Source organism: Panthera leo, chromosome E2, assembly GCF_018350215.1.
Source record: "Panthera leo isolate Ple1 chromosome E2, P.leo_Ple1_pat1.1, whole genome shotgun sequence".
Lineage (NCBI taxonomy): Eukaryota > Metazoa > Chordata > Mammalia > Carnivora > Felidae > Panthera > Panthera leo.
The window spans coordinates 20,334,239-20,347,903 of NC_056693.1; the positions used below are offsets into that span (position 1 = coordinate 20,334,239).

At 52.9% G+C, this 13,665-nt stretch overlaps 1 protein-coding gene across 4 annotated transcripts in view; it reads left to right on the forward strand.

Annotated features, from left to right (window-relative positions):
• ANKRD27 (ankyrin repeat domain 27) overlaps positions 1–13,665 on the forward strand; it is a 54,023-nt gene that overhangs the window by 25,938 nt on the left and 14,420 nt on the right. For all 4 annotated transcript variants that reach the window (XM_042918102.1, XM_042918103.1, XM_042918104.1 and 1 more), the window contains exons 13-22: positions 2,628–2,720; positions 3,823–3,950; positions 4,509–4,591; positions 4,955–5,070; positions 5,471–5,563; positions 7,137–7,334; positions 8,990–9,049; positions 9,148–9,264; positions 10,616–10,660; positions 13,004–13,126. In XM_042918102.1, coding sequence (XP_042774036.1) covers positions 2,628–2,720; positions 3,823–3,950; positions 4,509–4,591; positions 4,955–5,070; positions 5,471–5,563; positions 7,137–7,334; positions 8,990–9,049; positions 9,148–9,264; positions 10,616–10,660; positions 13,004–13,126 — 1,056 coding nt within the window. The remainder of the gene's footprint in view (positions 1–2,627; positions 2,721–3,822; positions 3,951–4,508; positions 4,592–4,954; positions 5,071–5,470; positions 5,564–7,136; positions 7,335–8,989; positions 9,050–9,147; positions 9,265–10,615; positions 10,661–13,003; positions 13,127–13,665) is intronic.

A 13,665-nucleotide genomic window follows, 5' to 3' on the forward strand; every position in this document is an offset into this window, starting at 1 on the left:
GCCCGCCTCCTGAGGGTGCAGCTTTCCCCTTGCCGTCCCCGTCCTGCACCATGGCCACCCTGACTGCTTACTTTCTGTGGTGTGTAGGCAGGAAGCACAATGCTTGAAGCCTTTGACCAGAGCGTAAGGAGGTGGCTGACCACAGAGCAGCAGTCAGCTTCCCACATCCACTTTGACTTCATACAATGTCCCAAGTGGGATCGGGAGAGGTTTTTGTTTGTTTGTTTTTTTGATTTTTATTTATTTAAGATTTTATTTTTAAGTAATCTCTACACCCAACACAGGGCTTGAACTCACAACCCCGAGATCCAGAGTCGCATGCTCCACCGACAGAGCCAGCCAGGCGCCCCTGGACTGGGGGGCGTGTTGAGGGGTGGCCCTTCTTGTGCTGGTGTTGGCTTGAGCCTGATAACTTGTGTTTGCCCTGGACAAGGCTGTCTCTCTAAGTTTATGTCCATTTCTTGTCTACACTGAAGACGATGCTGTATGTTTGACCTCTTGTTGGGAGTTTACAAGAAACAAATAGGGTATTTGAAAGTGCCTTTGTGAAGCAGAAGACGATCCTGGTGCCCTTAACTTGCTCTTCCAACACCCCTGCATCCGGGCATCTCTGTTTCCTGGTCCTCTGGTGCATCCTGCGTGGATGGCCCCAAGGAAGGCCATTAGTTTGGGTGGGCGAGGTAGGGACACAGCCCAGTGTGCCCCTCTTGTCCGGGGTGTCTGACCCTGGTCCTGGTCCTGCCTTCCTGGGTGGGGGGTGGTTGGTCCTGTCAGATGTCGGGACAAGGTGTGCATCATCCTTACAGCTGGCCGTGAAGCCAGTCCCTTGGGTCTTGAGTGGGTCAGGCCTGAGAGATCCTTACCTTTATTGACAGAGCAGGTAGTGCGGCTTCCTTGTCTTTTGTGACGCCGGCACTGAGATTCTCCCGGTGGCGTTGCCTCGGCCTTAGCTGCTGACTGGATTCTTGTCAGCAGTGCAGTTCCATCTTGGAACGTGGGAGGCCACTGCCCTGTGTTGGTGTCCTTTCCTGGGGAAGGAGCTTAAGTGTATCCGCACACGGCGGGTGAGGTTTCTGAAAAGCATTAAGGACTAAGTATTAGTAAATCAAATTATGTTTTACTATTCCTTCTTTATATAACACGATGTTGTTTCACAGAAAGTTTACCCCCCAAGATATCATTGTACTTGAGGTGACCTTATATATATTCTTTAAGCATAAAGACTTAAAAGTCTCGTAAATAAAGCCTAGGTTCTTGCAAAGGAGCATTACTGAGATGACTCTAGTTTAACCTTTGTAGACCAGAAAACGGGGAGCACTCTGTTCCAGCTCTGTGGGCTTCTGGTCTTTGTCTCTTTATTGAGCTTCTAATAAATAGTATTTACCCCTTTCCCAAATAGATCTGAGCTGATATGTGGTCTCTTCTGGTAGCTCATTTCTCCTTGAAGATTCAGGACCTCAGGGCTTGCCCCTCTTCATCACTGCCATTCATGTAGTTACCCAGAGTCGAGGAAGGGACCCCAGATTTACCTGAGCAACGATGTCTTTGACATTTCTCTGACATTAAGCTGCGTGGCCTATAAACCACTGAATAAAAACAGGTTGTTAGAGCCTTATATCGCCGATGGTAGGTGGGAGCAAAATGGCTCTCACCCTGAGGGGTTGGTGTGTGTTTGCCGGGTTAACCCTTTCAGGGCAGCTGGTGTGAGGGACTCTGTCTGACAGAGGACCCCAGAAATGGGCCATCCCTTGAGGTGCTGTTGGCTCTGTCTTTAGCTGGATCTCTAAAGTCAGAACTTACAGGGCCATCAAGGGCCTTCTCCCATAATTTTGTCAGGGTTTGGGGAGTTCTTCTAGCAGCAACTGGCTGGGGAAGACATCTCCCTTTACTTCCCACTGAAACTTCTGAGGAAGTTAATTTGTCATTAGTCAATTTGCAGGTGCTCCGGTGAGCATTGAAGTGTCTTGCTAGGGATTATTTCATAAAATAGGGATGCAATTTTAGGTTTTTGTAGCTAGGTAGATATTACCTGCAATACGAAGACCTGAGTTTATTATTTGGGGTGGCCCCCGGTATGTTATAGGATTTGGGAACAGTGGCCGTATTGTCTGCTATTTTCCGAACTATGTTAGAAAGGCAAGACCCCTCTCTCTCCTGCTGGTTGACACTGGGAGGCGCAGAACAGCCTGTCAAATGGGTTTCTCGTCTGTATGCCCAGATAAAGTAGCAGGGGATAGGGCTAGGCAGGCGTTAGGACAGCAGTTTGAGAGGAGGAGGAGGAAGACAGGACAATCCACGCTTCGATCTGGAGGGTGATGGTGTGTGCACGCTACATTCCACACTTAGCGAGGACACATTCCACACACGGGTGCGCATCGGCAGCGTGCCGCCCCTCGCCCACGTCCCCACCGGGAAGGGACCATCACAGCTGCCGCTTCCTGTGGGGACAGACGGGAAGCGCTTCTCCCAGCCGGATGCGGATCTGCTGTCTGGCTCAGGGAGAGAGGCACTGCCGATCCTGTTCTGTGCGAAGTAGCAAGGACTGCTCCCGGGCTCTCCATTTTGAAGGATCTGCACTGACATCTTGTGACAAGTTGATAAAACAGATTGTTGGGTTTTTCCTGCAGGAGTCTGAAGGATTCGGTGACAGGCTGTTCCTGAAGCAGAGAATGAGCTTACTGTCTCAGATGACTTCAACTCCCATTGATTGTCTGTTTAAGGTAAGACACCCAAGACGTCCTTGTGGGCGCAGGTGTGTGAGGAACGTTTCATCTTTCTGCATCTCTGGGGTCTCTGCAGAATCCGTCAGGGCGGTCTGCTTGGTGAAACACCACGGTTCCTTTTGTGCTCCGGGCGGGTGGGTGGCCGGAATACTGAGCTTTTATGTCTGTCTACCTCCCCCCAGGTGTGCTGTGCCACAGCCGGGAGGGGCCAGCACACCAAGGGCACTGGGCCTCGCCGACAGCCCTCTGCCCGGCTGTCCTCTCTCCCCTCGGCAAAATACGACTTGTTCTCCGTGGTCTGCTCTGTGGAGCCTCACTGGTGGCCTCTGCGGAGCTGACACCTCTCCTGGGCTCCAGGAGCCCCGTGTCGCCAGTGTTTGTGGAGCTCGCCCCAGGCTGGGAGCTCAGCGCCCGGTGGTGGTTTCATCACTCATGCATTGAGCCCTGGGAGGCTGACAAGGTGCCCTGCTGGGTAGTTGGCGAGGGCTGAGTGAAGGCACACCTCCGGGAGCCTGTGGGTGCTTCTGGCTACCCAGAACCACACTGTGTTGGTGGAGCACCCCTGAGCCTCCCCGGGGGCAACGTGCTCCCAAGAACATCTCATCTCCTGAGAGGGGCACATCCAGGAATCGCAGGGGTGAGCCCTGTAGGCCTGTTGGTTGATGGATCTCTTGCTAACTGCAGCCGTTCCCTTTCCCTCCAGACCAAGGCTCTGTTAGAATACAAGGGGACAGCACCGAGGGGTGTGCTAGTGAGGAGTCAGCGTCCACACTGAGGTTCAGGAGGTGTGGTCCCCCCCCCACCGTTGGTTTGGGAATTTTGTCACGTCGTTGTTGTTTTCAATTACAGAAGATTTGTAACATTTCCAAAAGTGAACAGAGTAGAAATGCACACCCACGGGGCTATCTTCGTCTTTTTTTGTCTCCACCCCCACCCGCTTGCCCTGTCTGCCAGGTTATTTTGAAACACATCCCAAAGAGCAAGTCGTGTCATTTATCTGTACAGAGATCCTGGCTTCTGCAAGGAAGCTCCAAAAATTCACGCCTTAAAAAGCAAGTAATTCCTTACGATTAACAGTATTTTTGATGTCACTTTTTAGCACATTGCCTCGGGTAACCAGAAAGAAGTGGAAAGACTTCTGAGCCAAGGTGACCAAGATAAAGATGCCGTCCAAAGGATGTGTCATCCTCTGTGCTTCTGCGATGACTGTGAGAAACTGGTCTCCGGGTAAGAAGGTCCCCGGGGAGGCCAGCAAGTGGCAGGGCAGGGCTTTCACACTAGTCGTGCAGTTTTGAATAAAGACCTTCCCCTCGCTGCCCTCCGCTTCTGCTGCCGTAAAGTGGAGACAAAAACACCCGCCTCTTTGGAGAATCAGATGGGATAAAGTTCGTAAAAATACTTGGCACTCTGCTGGGCGGGATGCCAGAGTAGGCAGGCACAGAGCCTGCCAAGCCTCAGAAAGTAGATCTTAGGATGGGAGGGATGTCAGTTTCTCCCAGTAACCCTTTGGGTTTCTCTTCCCTTCGTCAGGCTGTTTCCAGGCTGTGTCGCTGGATGTCATGGCCTAGAGGGGGTGGGTGGGGGGAGGGAGTCTACCAGCCACCTCACCGTGCCTGAGGTCAAGCAGGGACTGGATGATCTCTGGGAAGCTCTTAAAGAGACCCAGCTTGGCTCACACCCTGAGATCTGTCTGCTAGCCCCAGGACCCTGGCATGTCCAGCATGGTAGGGAGAGGCTTTGCCCTTCCGTTCCAAGGATATATTTTTCTGTATCTTCCTCTTTTAGGAGGCTGAACGATCCCTCCATTGTCACTCCATTTTCCAGAGACGACAGGGGTCATACACCACTCCATGTGGCCGCCCTCTGTGGTATGTGGTTTTGGGTTGGCCTTTGGTTGGGCTTTTAAGGCAGAGGGATGGAGTGGGGGGTAGTTCAGCAGAGGCCTGACGGACAGGGCGGGGGAGTTGGCGGTGGAAGGGGCCGTGCCATGGGCCACTTCACCACCTTCTGTTGCTGAGGGGTGGACCGGAGCTGAGCCCCCTCCAGACACCCTACAGTGTCCTGAATCTGTAGAGTCTGACTTGATGTTAGCTCTGGTTCCTCTCGAGCAGAAAAACACTTCCTGGCATGTCTCCTGCCAGAGAAGAGAGTAAAATAACGGGGCTTCACATTTAGGGTTTGGAGAGCCTCTGCTCTTTCCTTCTCTGTGGTGCAATCCTTCTGTTCCCCAGGGCAGGCATCCCTCATTGACCTCCTGGTTTCCAAAGGCGCGGTGGTAAACGCCACGGACTATCACGGGTCTGCCCCGCTTCATCTCGCGTGCCAGAAGGGCTATCAGAGCGTGACGGTGAGCAGGGGCGCCACCCCCGGCTCAGCGTGCTGACCTCATGGTCATGCGCCTGTGTCGCACCCTGGGTCGGCTGCAGCCTCAGGGAAGGGCTGTGCGTCTGAGCCTCCGGGGTCTCCCTGTGGGTCCATGGGACAAGACCCTTCGGTGTAGACCTGACACAACAGGATGGCTTCGGGGAAGGAGGGTGGGGCTCTAGGCCTTTTCCTTGAATGTCTCAGCGCTTCGCAGGGCAGGCTGGGAGTGATGGATCATTTTAACTGTAGTGTAGGGAGACGTGGTTGCTGTTGGAAACAGGTGACCTCCCCGTGGGGCTCCAGGCTACGCCTCCCGCGGGAAGCGTGCACCTGCAGCGGCCAGGGGGGCTGGGGCTCACCCGATCTCTCCTCTCCTTTGGAAGCTGCTGCTGTTGCACTACAAAGCCAGCCCCGAGGTGCAAGACAACAACGGCAACACGCCTCTCCACCTGGCCTGCACCTACGGCCACGAAGACGTAAGTGGCGCTTCCCGCTCCCAGAGTAGCTGTTCTTTCCCTTTCTCGCTCCTGGAGAGAGGTGCACTTCCGATGGGTTTAACATCGTTAGTTTATGTCGATCATTATTGGAACATTTGGCATGCAATTTCTTTTTAATTAAAAACATCTTAAATTTATTGCAGATGTTCTACTGAAATAACAGAAATCTAAACTTTAATTGCCCGTTAGCTTATCCTGAAATTAAATCATTGTCACTCATCCCCACGGCCATCTGGTTCTTACCTTTGTTCATATTCAGTTTTTATGTTTTGGGGTTTGGAACAATAACAAAAATTCTATCATTTCTGTCTCCACTTAACATTTAACTGTTATTTTGCCATAGCCACTCTGTCTCCGTCTTCTCTGTGTGGTAACACGGGGGTGGGTTTATACAGGTTGAGGCCGGGTTAGGTGGTTGATGTGCAAAAACAAGATCATACCCTACACGTCTTTATGCAACTTTTTCTTTTTTAAGTTTGTTTATTTTGAGAGAGGGCAGGGGGAGGGGGGAAAAAAGAGAGGGAGAGAGAGAATTCAAGCGGGCTCTGCACTGACAGTGCGGAGCCCGACGCGGGACTCGAACGCACGAACCATGAGATCGTGACCTGAGCCGAAATCAAGAGTCAGATGCTTAAGCAACTGAGCCACCCAGGTGCCCCTATGCAACTTACTTCATTACCAGTGCATCATGGAAATCCTGTAGGTCAGTAAATGTAGATCCAGCCCGTTCTTTAATCACTACCCAGTGATCTGTTACATGTGTGGTGTCTGTGTCCCCAAGACCACCCCTTGGTTCAGTACTTTGCTAGGACGACTGAGAGGACTCAGCCTATGGTCATATTGCTATGACTGATTATAGCAAAAGGACACAAAGCACAGTCACCACAGGGAAATGTGAGTGGGTGAAGTCTGGAGGACCCCAGGTGCAAGCTTCAAAGTGTCCTGTCTCCAGGGAGACACGCAGGACATACTTGGTTCATCCAGCCGTGAGTTACAACAGCAAGTATGAAGTGCTGTCTACCAGGAAAGCTCATTAGGGACTCTAGGCCCAAGGTTTTATTGGAAGCCAGTCAGGTGAATACCCTCTGCCTGGCACATACCTGAATTCCAGACTCCTGGAAGGAAAGCAGGTGTTCAGCATAAACCACATTGTTGCACGATTTAGACGCAGTGAGCCACTCTTACCCATTAGGGGACTGGGAACACTCCCCAAATCCAAGCCCTCCAGGAACGTTGCAAGTCAAGGGCCAATGTTGCAAGCATTCAAGGGATAGCGGTCTCATGCCTGCTATGGTCACTCCTCTCTGCACATGGACACATCACAATTTATTCAGCCTTTTCTTACTGATTGGCAGTTGGGTTCTTTAGAAAAAATGATGTGTCCTGATGAGGTAACCTGGAAGGAACCTTTGAGGTCTGTCTGTTCCTGCACACTTGCTTGGTGAGCGGAGCCCAGATTCCCCTGGGACGTGGACTGAGGCTGTGGAATCCACAGACGTCGCCCGAGGCTCAGCGTGTAACTTAATGGTGGCATTTCCCGCTTTCTTTGCAGTGTGTGAAGGCTCTGGTCTACTATGACGTGCAGTCATGCAGGCTGGATATTGGTAACGAGAAAGGAGACACCCCACTCCACATAGCTGCACGTTGGGGCTACCAAGGCATCATAGAGACATTGCTACAAAATGGAGCATCCACGGAGATCCAGAACAGACTGAAAGAAACACCCCTCAAGTGTGCCCTAAACTCAAAGGTAGCTTTTTTCATCTCCGAGCATCAATATGACTTTAAAACAAAAAAAAATCAATGCCCAGAGATTAGCTCTTGGCCGCGCTGGACAAACTGCACGCTAGTGCCTGAGAACAGAGCTTGGCCTGCACCCTCTCTGCTGCATTTGGGGCCTGGTGGCTAATGGGTCTTACTTATTGATATTGTTTTGAGCGTCACTCGCGTATTTTGTCCATATCGTTCCAAGAGCTGCTCGCTGCAGAGTCTGCCCCGACCCCTGAGTGCTGTGGGTTAATGAGCAGACAGAGCAGGGGGAATAGGACAATGGCTCTGGCCGAGAGAAGCAGGGACGGGGGGCCCGGGGCATGGAGGCAGTGAGCGTCGGAGCTCTGTCTTCCTGTTACTTCATCCTAACAGCTTTATTCTCTTTTGGCCAATTTTGAACATCGTTGGGTATAGTTTCTTTCCTCAATGGCTCACGAATGAGCGAATCCTTTCCTGTTAGTAATTTCTGGGAACACGGAGTGTCGTCAGTGCTCAGCTCGTGGGCAGGTGGGGAGCGAGGGATGTACAGAGGCCGGCTCTCTGTGCCTCTCCTCTCGCAGCCGCTCTGGCTGAAGAGACACCTTCAGAGAAGCATGGTTGGCCCGCTGGCCAGGGCAGCTGAAGGCTGAGGCCGTCACACTGCACCCAGAACATCACCACGGATTTGCAGTCACGTCAGCGATTCTGTGTTAATACGGGTCTCCAGCCACTTCCCTTTGCCCAGGCTCTGCTCTCTGCCCCTTAACGTTTCCCTAGCTTCTTACACAATTGCCATCTGTCTTCCAGGGTGTTCTCTCAGTGTTCCGGTCTTTTTCTAGGGGAGCAGTTTTTGTTTTTCGGCCACTTTATTGAGGTACAATTGACATACAAAAAGCTGAACTTCTTTAATATATACAATTCAGTGGGGTACACACCTGTGTGGAGACCGGCTCTGTAACCCATGCCATGGACGTACTCATCACCTCCAGATCTTTCCTCCCGCCCTCTTTATTTGTTGTTACTATTGTCATTATTTTGTGTGTGTCATAAAAACACAACGTAAGATCAGGAGCAGTTTTTGAAGGTTTAAATCCCCACTTCTCACCCCAGGGGGCCTCAGCCATGCTTCCCGTGCACTCGCGGGGTCTCAGGCTCTGTGGCGACCAGAGCTGATGGGATGGGCGATGCCACCCTTGGCCTGAGGTGTCCGTGAGCAGCAGAGAGCTCTTCCGCCGCTGTACTCCCTTCTAGAAGGATATGTGTAGAGAGAAGGGCAGACCGCCTTCTTGGCTCAGCTGTGAGCGGTTCCTGCCCGAGACCCGGGGGTGCCAGTGGGAAGGTCACACTTTGTGTCTGTGGACAAACAGCCCGGGGGCACCTTCTGTTCCTGGGCTTCTCTTGTCCTCTGAGCCCATTCACGGAAAGCCCCAGCTGGTAGACAGCAGGAGCAGAGGGGTGGCAGCAGGAAGCCCACGCTTAGTCAGTGTGATGCTGAGTGAGCTCCTGCCCGTTCAGGCTGTGGCTTCTCTGTCCCTCCAAGGGTGTGGTTGGGTCGCGTGACCTTCCGAGGGGATGGGCAGGCAGCAGGGCATATGGGTGACGATGCTCTGGCAGCCTTCCTCGTTCAGTATCTTCCGTATCCCCTTCTCCTCCTAGATTCTGTCAATAATGGAAGCCCGTCATTTGTCCTTCGAGAAGAGGAGGAAGTCTTCCGAGGTGAGTGGACAGGGCTGGGCTTGGTGGCCCTCTCTGAGCCCAGGGCCTGCTCTCTGGCCCTCACGAGGCCCTTCTCCTGTCGGGCCCCCTGGCTGCAGGTCCCAGTGCAGCCCGCTCAGCGCCCTGTGGATTCTATCAGCCAGGCCTCCTCTACCTCCAGCTTCTCCTCTGTGTTGGCACGCTCCGTACAGGAGCCCAAGAAGGACTACAGAGAGGTGAGGCTCCCAGACGGGAGGGTGGACGGGATGGTGGCCCTGTGTCACGGCTGCTACTTAAAGAGCCACGGCTTGATGAGAGCTGCCTAGCGGGCCACCACCGGCACTACTGGGCCAACTTGTCTGCCGTGGCCTGGAGGGAGCCCAGCCAATTCTTGCCTTGCTTCTTGCATGGTCAGCTCTTGAAACAGCTCTTCGCCTTAGGGATTGTGTGTGTGTGTGTGTGTGTGTGTGTGTGTGTGTGTGCGTGTGTGCGTGTGTGTGTGTGTGTGTGCGTATGCGCACGCGCGTGGCAAAGGGAGAGAAGAAGGAGCCTTCTAGGAAAAGTCCCAAGTCAAGTCCCCTGTCGGTCCACAGATTTAAGACCATTTTACAAGCTAAATTCTCTCCCCTTACGACCCACTCCATAAGCATCCTCGTCAACCTGATGCGTCATTTCTGACTTCTTGCGAACACATTGTGTTCTGTAAAAGGTGGTTTATAGCCTGTTTTTTTTTTCTCCACTTAATCTACCCGAGAGCTTGTCCAGCGTCAGCCCCCAGAGCAGACCATCCCATGCATGTGCCACGACTCCTTCCCCTCTTCCCCTGTGGATGGGAACCTCACTGTGTCCACCCGGGGCATCTGTCCCCTGCCGCCCCCATGCCGTGATCTGCTCTTGGAGGGCCCGATAAGCTTAGCTCGAGTCGATAGCACAGCAGCACAAGCCAAGAGACACATTCCAAAGTCTAACGGAGACCTGAAGTTGTTCCTGGGAGGGGTGTGCCCCCTGGTGTCCCCTCAGCTGTCAGATGCTGAGGGCTGAACACGTGTGGTTCTAGAAGGTGGCTGGGCTCCTAGGAAGCACCACCATGTCACTTGGCCATGTCACTAGCAGAGACCTTTCAGAGAGCTCGGGTGGTAGTGGCTTCGGTGCATGCTGGCGCCCTCCTGGACATCCTACTGGGGCAGTCTCAGGGACGTTTGAAAGAAACTGAATGAGATGTTAAAACTCCAATAGACCAACAGACCAACCAGAACTACTAGGTTTTCAGACTTGGTTACTATTTCTTTTTTTTTTTTAATTTTTTTTTTTTTAACATTTATTTATTGTTGAGAGACAGAGACAGACAGAGCATGAGCAGGGAAGGAGCAGAGAAAGACACAGACACAGAATCAGAAGCAGCCTCCAGGCTCTGAGCCGTCAGCCACAGTGCCCGATGCAGGGCTCAAACTCAAACCACGAGACCATGACCTGAGCTGAAGTCAGACGTTTAACCGACTGAGCCACCCAGGCGCCCACCCAGGGGTTATTTCTTTTATTGCTTTATTATTGAAATCATTTTCTAACACTCTTTTTCCTTTAATTAAGGTAGACAAACTTTTAAGAGCGGTTGCTGATGGAGATCTAGAAATGGTGAGTTTTGAGAAGCGCATCTGAAAAAGCTTGAAAAGAGCTGTATGGGTGTTTCTTGTCTGTGGTTCCTCCAGGAGCCGAGTTCTGTTCACTTTCACTCAGAAGGGCTGCATTGAATGACTATGTGGTAATGGAGATGTTGGCAGTTTCCCTTCACGTGACAAGCAGGTGGATGTAAAGTCGCATAGCGAGCCTTTTAGATATTCACGTTCCCGGAGGCTGATGAGGTGTTGGCCAGCCCTCCCGTGTGCCGGAGCTCAGAGTGTGGACTCAGAGCCTGGCCCGCTATCGGGGAACAGGATGTGTGGGCAGGGCTGGCAGAGAGGAGGGGTGGAGGATGGAGGGGTGGAGGATGGAGGGCCGGAGCCCAGAGGTGCCGGTGTGGCCCTGTGGAAGTTGTGGGTGGCTCTGGCGCCTGGGCAGGAGGCTGAGGTCTGAGGCTTGGGGCTCCAAGGAGTCACAGGCAGGTGTCCCGAATAGGTGGTGCTGGCTGCTCTGGGCTGGCATGGGGAGGGGACGGCCCTGCTGGGAGAAGGTGTCTGCCCCGAGCCTCACTGTCAGGTGACAGAGAACATCTGACGACGTCACTGGAGGGTGGACACAGCCTTCCTCAGATTCCCACAGGCAGTGTTCCCTAGCTTGCCTCTGGCTTCCTGAAAGGAACTTGTTATGTCTTCCGCTTTAAAAGGAGGAGTAAATTGGGTGCTTACCAAATTAGGAGCTCTGAGGAGATCATATTCTGAGAGAGTTTTGCAGTGATGTGTTTCAGGAGTGCCTTTTGCTGATGGTCGAGTTTGAGGTGGCGCACAGAGGTTACGGGGATCTGATTATAACCAGCTCGGGATGTTAAGAATCTGAATGTAGGGGCGCCTGGGTGGCTCAGTCGGTTAAGCGTCCGACTTCAGCTCACGTCATGATCTCGCGGTCCGTGAGTTCGAGCCCCGCGTCGGTCTCTGGGCTGATGGCTCAGAGCCTGGAGCCTGCTTCTGATTCTGTGTCTCCCTCTCTCTCTGCCCCTCCCCCATTCATGCTCTGTCTCTCTCTGTCTCAAAAATAAATAAACATTAAAAAAAAAAAATTGAAGAATCTGAATGTAGTTACTGGTATATTAGCTTCTATCCAGAGACCACTGCTAATCCACCAGACTGGCACATGGTTCCTCTGGGGGGCAGGACATGGTGTCTGTATCTCTGTCTGTCCTCTTGTGAGACTGGCCCCGGGAGAACCCAGCATTCTTTGGAGGAAGCAAAGTAGGACTTCTTCAGGCACCCTGGGAGCCATGGTGTGGGCCGGTGACATAGTCTGTGCGGAGAAGAGATGACGGCCGTCCCTGCATCATGATACACCCACTCCTCTTCCTCCTGTGGGTAGGTGACGGGGCTGAGGCCGTTCGTGAAGGAGGTGAGCAGAGGCAGACTGGCCAGTGTCTTGGGGTCAGCACCCAAACTAGTCTACACGTGTGACAGCCTCTGACCCCCTGCCCAAGGCACCTGCCCCTCCACTCCCCCCGTTCTTGTCACCGGCCCTCATCTGTCTCTGTTAGGTGGCCTGTTAGGTGAGGCCCCTGAGTCGACACCTTTGGTGTTTCCACCCTGTGGAGTATCTGCTGTCAGGACGTGGAAGGGACCTGAAGGAAAGACGTTTGGGCTGGAAGGGGGTCTTCTTGGAACCTTTGTCACTCCCTGCATGCACGTGCTTAGAGTGCTCAGAACTAGGCCTAGAAATGTACTTCCGTTGTTTCCGTTTTTCAGATTTAATATCCTAGACACCAGTTTTTACTGGAGCATAAATTTGACCTCTTGGTGGTCTGCAGTACTTTCACCTACGGGCTAGCGCGTGGTCGTGGAAGGGACGCTGGCGTGGAGTCAGGGAGCCTGTGTGGAGGTTCCGACCACCACTTCCTAGTTGTGTGGCCTTGGACAGGTTGTTTCCTGAGTTTTCTCCCAGCTTAGAAGGGACGGCTTGGTGTTGAGAGTGTGCAATTAGGTGACACCAGGCAAGGCGCTCAGTAAATGCTCCGGGACCAGGGTGTGACAGCGGCACCATTCTTCCCTTTCTAAGATGAACGAATGCCTGACGCAAGCTGGAGAAATGGTAGCGTGAGTTCTCTGGTTCGCTGGGAAAAGGACTGAGAAAGGTTTGCGTGCTGTGAACCCAGTCGTGTGTCGGTCACGGTGGTGGTTGAGGACGTGTTGGCCCGGATTTGGGAGCAGCTGTGTGTGTGTGTGTGTGTGTGTGTGTGTGTGTGTACGTGGGACAGAAGGAGGGAGGGGGAGATACCGTAGCTTGTAAAGGAACCAAGGATGAGTCTTAAGTCCTGTTCTCCTTCCTGCCCAACACCAGGTGCGTTACCTTTTGGAGTGGACAGAGGAGGACCTGGACGAGGTGGAGGACACCGTCAGTGCAGAAGATGTTGACTTTTGTCACCCCTTGTGCCAGTGCCCGAAGTGTGCTCCGGCTCAAAAGGTTTGGCCTTGCTTCTCTTGGTGGCGGTGAGGGTGGGGAGGCAGATTCTTCTCTTTCCCCTTAGGAAAGTTGTCTGCTTCTCAGCCAGCTAGTTACTGAGTAGCTGGAAGTTGGTATCCCTGAGATGTGGTGGGGATTCGTTATTTAGTTCCGGGAGGAGAAAAGCCAACGCCAGGGTGGATCTGGCTTGGGCGGCCTGCCTTCTGAACGAGCAGGGCAGTGAGCAGGGACATGCACACGTGCTCAAATGTTTCAACTGCTCTCTGGGCCCCCGAGTCACAAGGCAAGAGTTCATGAACAGACGCGCCTGAGGGTGTCTGTCCACCTGGCTGCCAGTCCCCTGAGGAAGCTGCATTCGAGATCCATGGCCCGCTGTCTTTGCTCAAGTTGGTACCCCCTGTGGGAGGATCCTCCCTCCAAGTACAGAGGATTCCCTGTGCCCTTTATCCAGTCTCCCCCAGTGCTAACAGCTTGCAGAGCCATAGAACAGTATCCCAACTAGGATATAGATATAGAAACCATCCACACATCTTATCCAC